The sequence below is a fragment of the Lipotes vexillifer genome, unplaced genomic scaffold, assembly GCF_000442215.2.
Source record: "Lipotes vexillifer unplaced genomic scaffold, Lipotes_vexillifer_v1.1 scaffold470, whole genome shotgun sequence".
NCBI classification, from domain to species: Eukaryota; Metazoa; Chordata; class Mammalia; order Artiodactyla; family Lipotidae; genus Lipotes; species Lipotes vexillifer.
In genome coordinates, this window is record NW_006799533.1 from 1,399,108 (window position 1) to 1,402,465 (window position 3,358).

Consider the following 3,358-nt stretch of genomic DNA (forward strand, 5'->3'; position numbering starts at 1 on the left):
GGGGGGGAACAATAACAGGTCATGGAAATTAAGTTTCACTATGTATAAATACTGTACATGGTTTAAAAGATCCCGGGATTTCCAAAAGTCTCAGCTTCCACTTTGTGTGTAACCTTATGACAGTTCTAACCAGCTGTAAAGCAGATTTAACATACCATTCCTACAAATACAAAATGCATACCCCACAAATACTACCAGTGTTGAAGGAGCTAAAAGGTTTTGAACTTTTCAACAGCTTTCCAACCATTTTGTCCCATGCAAATGACTCAAATTCTCAGGCAGGCCCCAGGAAGTAAAGCACAAGAAACTATATTTACTTAAAGATTCAGTCTAATTCCCTGTAGTAAATCACAGGAAATAATTTAGTTCCAAAGCAGCCTCTCCTCAGTCCTCAAACAGTTAAGTTTTGGTGGATTTGCATTTTAAAACTGAATTTTTTTAAGCTAAAAGTCATAGTAAAATTTCTCCTTTTTATGAATGTTTAAAACAAGCAAGTTTTTCAGATCTGAGAGTGAAACTTAGTTTTAACAAGTAACTCATTTTTATGAAAACTCCAACCAGAAGACTAGCTATGAGTTAGAAACACTTCAGGTTGTTTCTTTTCTTCTTAAAATACCCTTTTACTCAAAGTGAAAATGCGCTTGCTGTAATCTGACTTCCACCAACTGACTCTGATTGCACCTGAAAACATTTCCTCACTTGAGAATGGCAGCCTGCTCTCTCCCAAAGCTCCACTAGGTTTCCACTGGGAGCTGCTACCTGGCCTCTAATTCTGGACAGACAATTCTCACTAACATTTAATAGATCTTCTAGCTCTGACCAGTAAATTTTTTTTAAGAAATTACAATTGTATTTGGGGAAAAAATTAGAACAAGTGAAGAACCTAATAAAAATGGCTGGGGGGGGGGTGATTTGGCCTTAGAATCTATTTTTATAAAAAGCACTAAAGCTTAAACGTTTAAGTTATAGTCCTACAATAGTTTAAGAATACCTTGACTTAACGCCGTTTGAGAGGCAAAACTAAAAATAATCCCCAAACTCTGCCTTTCCCTATCTTTAAAGAAAGCCACTCCAGCAAGCTGAAGCAGGCTGTATCCATTTCCAAGGACATGAGAAAAGGTGTAAGTACATACTGTACTTTGAATGCCCAACAACAACAACAAAAAAATTTTTTAACAGCAAATGCTTTGTAACAGCTCAAGTAGGATTGATAAATAAACAAGTCAGTCAAGCACTTAAATTCAAATGTTAAAGTAAAATTGGATTTGGCAGGCAACCCCGATTTTCTGACTTAAAAGAATATATACCTAGCTTAAAGTAAGGAGGCACTTTACCTTTTTGAAGCACTTGGTAAAATTGCATGTAATGCCTAGTAATGAGGTTATAAGTGATGCCTTTACTCTAAAATACACTTTGGAAAAAATAAGATCCTGACTCCTTCTCCAGGAACTTTAATACGATGTGATTAACTTAAACTTTTTTACACACATTAACCACAAAGATAACAGTGTATGTAAAACCACCTTGGTGTAACAAGTGCGCAGCAAAGGAAAATCTGTATTATGCTGTACAGTCCGGATGAGGGGTAAGGAAGGAGTTTAGCTCAACTAGAGAACCTTCGCATCGATCCTTCCACCTGTGACAGTGAGAAACTGGCAGCTTCTGGCAGCCCGCAGGGCGAACGCACAGCCGGTAAGCCTCCGCCCCGCCAGCCCCGAGCCTGACCTCCTGAGGGCCCCAGGGCCTTCTCCACCTCGGGGTAGGGACGTGCCTGCCCACACAGAGTCTCTCCTCGGGTCTGTCTGTCTGTCTCTCAGAAAGGCAAAAAGTGCGAGGCACCTCCTCTACAGGCCTCCATGCAGGCAGGAGTTCCCTACGGTTCCCTAGATTCGAACCTCCACTCCAACTCCCCCAAAACACTAGTGTCAAAGCCCCCCGCCTTGCCCCTCGGATCCGTACCTCCGTGCTCGATGGCACTGAGGTGGCAGAGCAAGAGATTATACACACCCCCGGCCCTGGTCATCCGGGGAGCCTCTCCTCGCCTAATTAAAGGCCTTGAACCTTGGGCGAGGCCAAGTTTGGGGGTACCTCCCGGCGCAGATAAGAGCTGGCCGCGCAGCGCCGCGGCCGGGCCCGGAGGCACGCAAGGCCAGGGCGCGCTGGCCCTTTAAAGGCACTCGCTTCCTGCGCCCGCGGCCCCTCCCTCGCCGTCGCCAGCTCCCGCCCCCGCCGAGGGTCACACTTGAACTTTAGCTCGCCCCGCGCGGCCGGGCGCCGGCGCTCCGCAGGCGGTGGCCGCCCCTTCGCACGTGTCGGAGGCGCTACCTCGGGATGGGCGCTCCCGGCCCCCCGCACTCGAGGCGACTTCGAATAAAATCAAAACAAAACAAAATGCACACCGGCCTCCAAAATCTGCGTGGCCATCCCCGACGGGCCTCCCGGCTCGCGCCCTGCCTGTCCCCTCCACCTGCAGCCCGGTCCCCTGGCGGCGGGGCTCTGAGGCCCCTCGTCGCGCTCTCCCCAGCCCAGCGCGGCGGAAACGGCTCCGCGGGGCGTACCGGGGCTAGGAGGACGCGCGCCGCGGGGGCGGAGGGGAGCCGCCCCTCACCCCCGAGGTCCTGGAGGAAAAGCAGCAGCTGCACGAGTCCGCGCGGGCCGTGGCGGAGCAGCTCCCAGTGAATCCCCCCTTTCCTTCCACTGGCGAACTTTTCTGCCCGCTCGGAGGTCCACTTCTTGGCGTACTTTTTTCACTCCCTTAGGTCTCAACGAGCCCATTCCCCGTCCAGCTCCAACTCTCAGCAGAGCGCGCGCAGACCCACTTATCCCGGTCCCCCGACGAGTCCGGGGCAAGCCCACGACCCACCCCTGCCGCTCCTCGCCCGCTCCCTTCACGCGCTGCCCGCGTGCTCTGCACTTTCAGGCCAAGCAAACTTGCCCAGCCGCCCCCTCACCTGCCCCACCAAGACCTCAGGAGGAGGCAGGCAGGCTGCCCGAGCCCCCCTCCCGCTCTGGCCGTTAGCCCCGAGGCCACTCACCTTCCAGCCAGCCGAGCTGTTGCTGTCGCCCTTATCCTTGAAGTAGGGAACGCTCTTGACCATCCACTCGTAGATCTGCGACAGCGTGAGCCGCTTCTCGGCCGAGCTCTCGATGGCCTTAGTGATGAGGTCGGCGTAGGACAGGTTGCCCCACGCGTTGCGGCGGGACGAGCTGCTCTTGCGCGGCTGCCCCGCTAGCGGCCCGGCGGCGGCGGGGGGCACGGGCGGGTGCTGCGACAGCGGCCCGGGCGGTGGGGGTTGCGGCGGCGCCGGGTGCAGGCAGCCCGCCTCCGGGCCCTGGAAGTCCCCGCACAGGCCCCCGG

At 53.0% G+C, this 3,358-nt stretch overlaps 1 protein-coding gene across 1 annotated transcript in view; it reads right to left on the bottom strand.

Annotated features, from left to right (window-relative positions):
* FOXO1 (forkhead box O1) overlaps positions 1-3,358 on the bottom strand; it is a 90,336-nt gene that overhangs the window by 86,224 nt on the left and 754 nt on the right. Inside the window, exon 2 of the mRNA XM_007471670.1 lies at positions 3,036-3,358. Coding sequence (XP_007471732.1) covers positions 3,036-3,358 — 323 coding nt within the window. The remainder of the gene's footprint in view (positions 1-3,035) is intronic.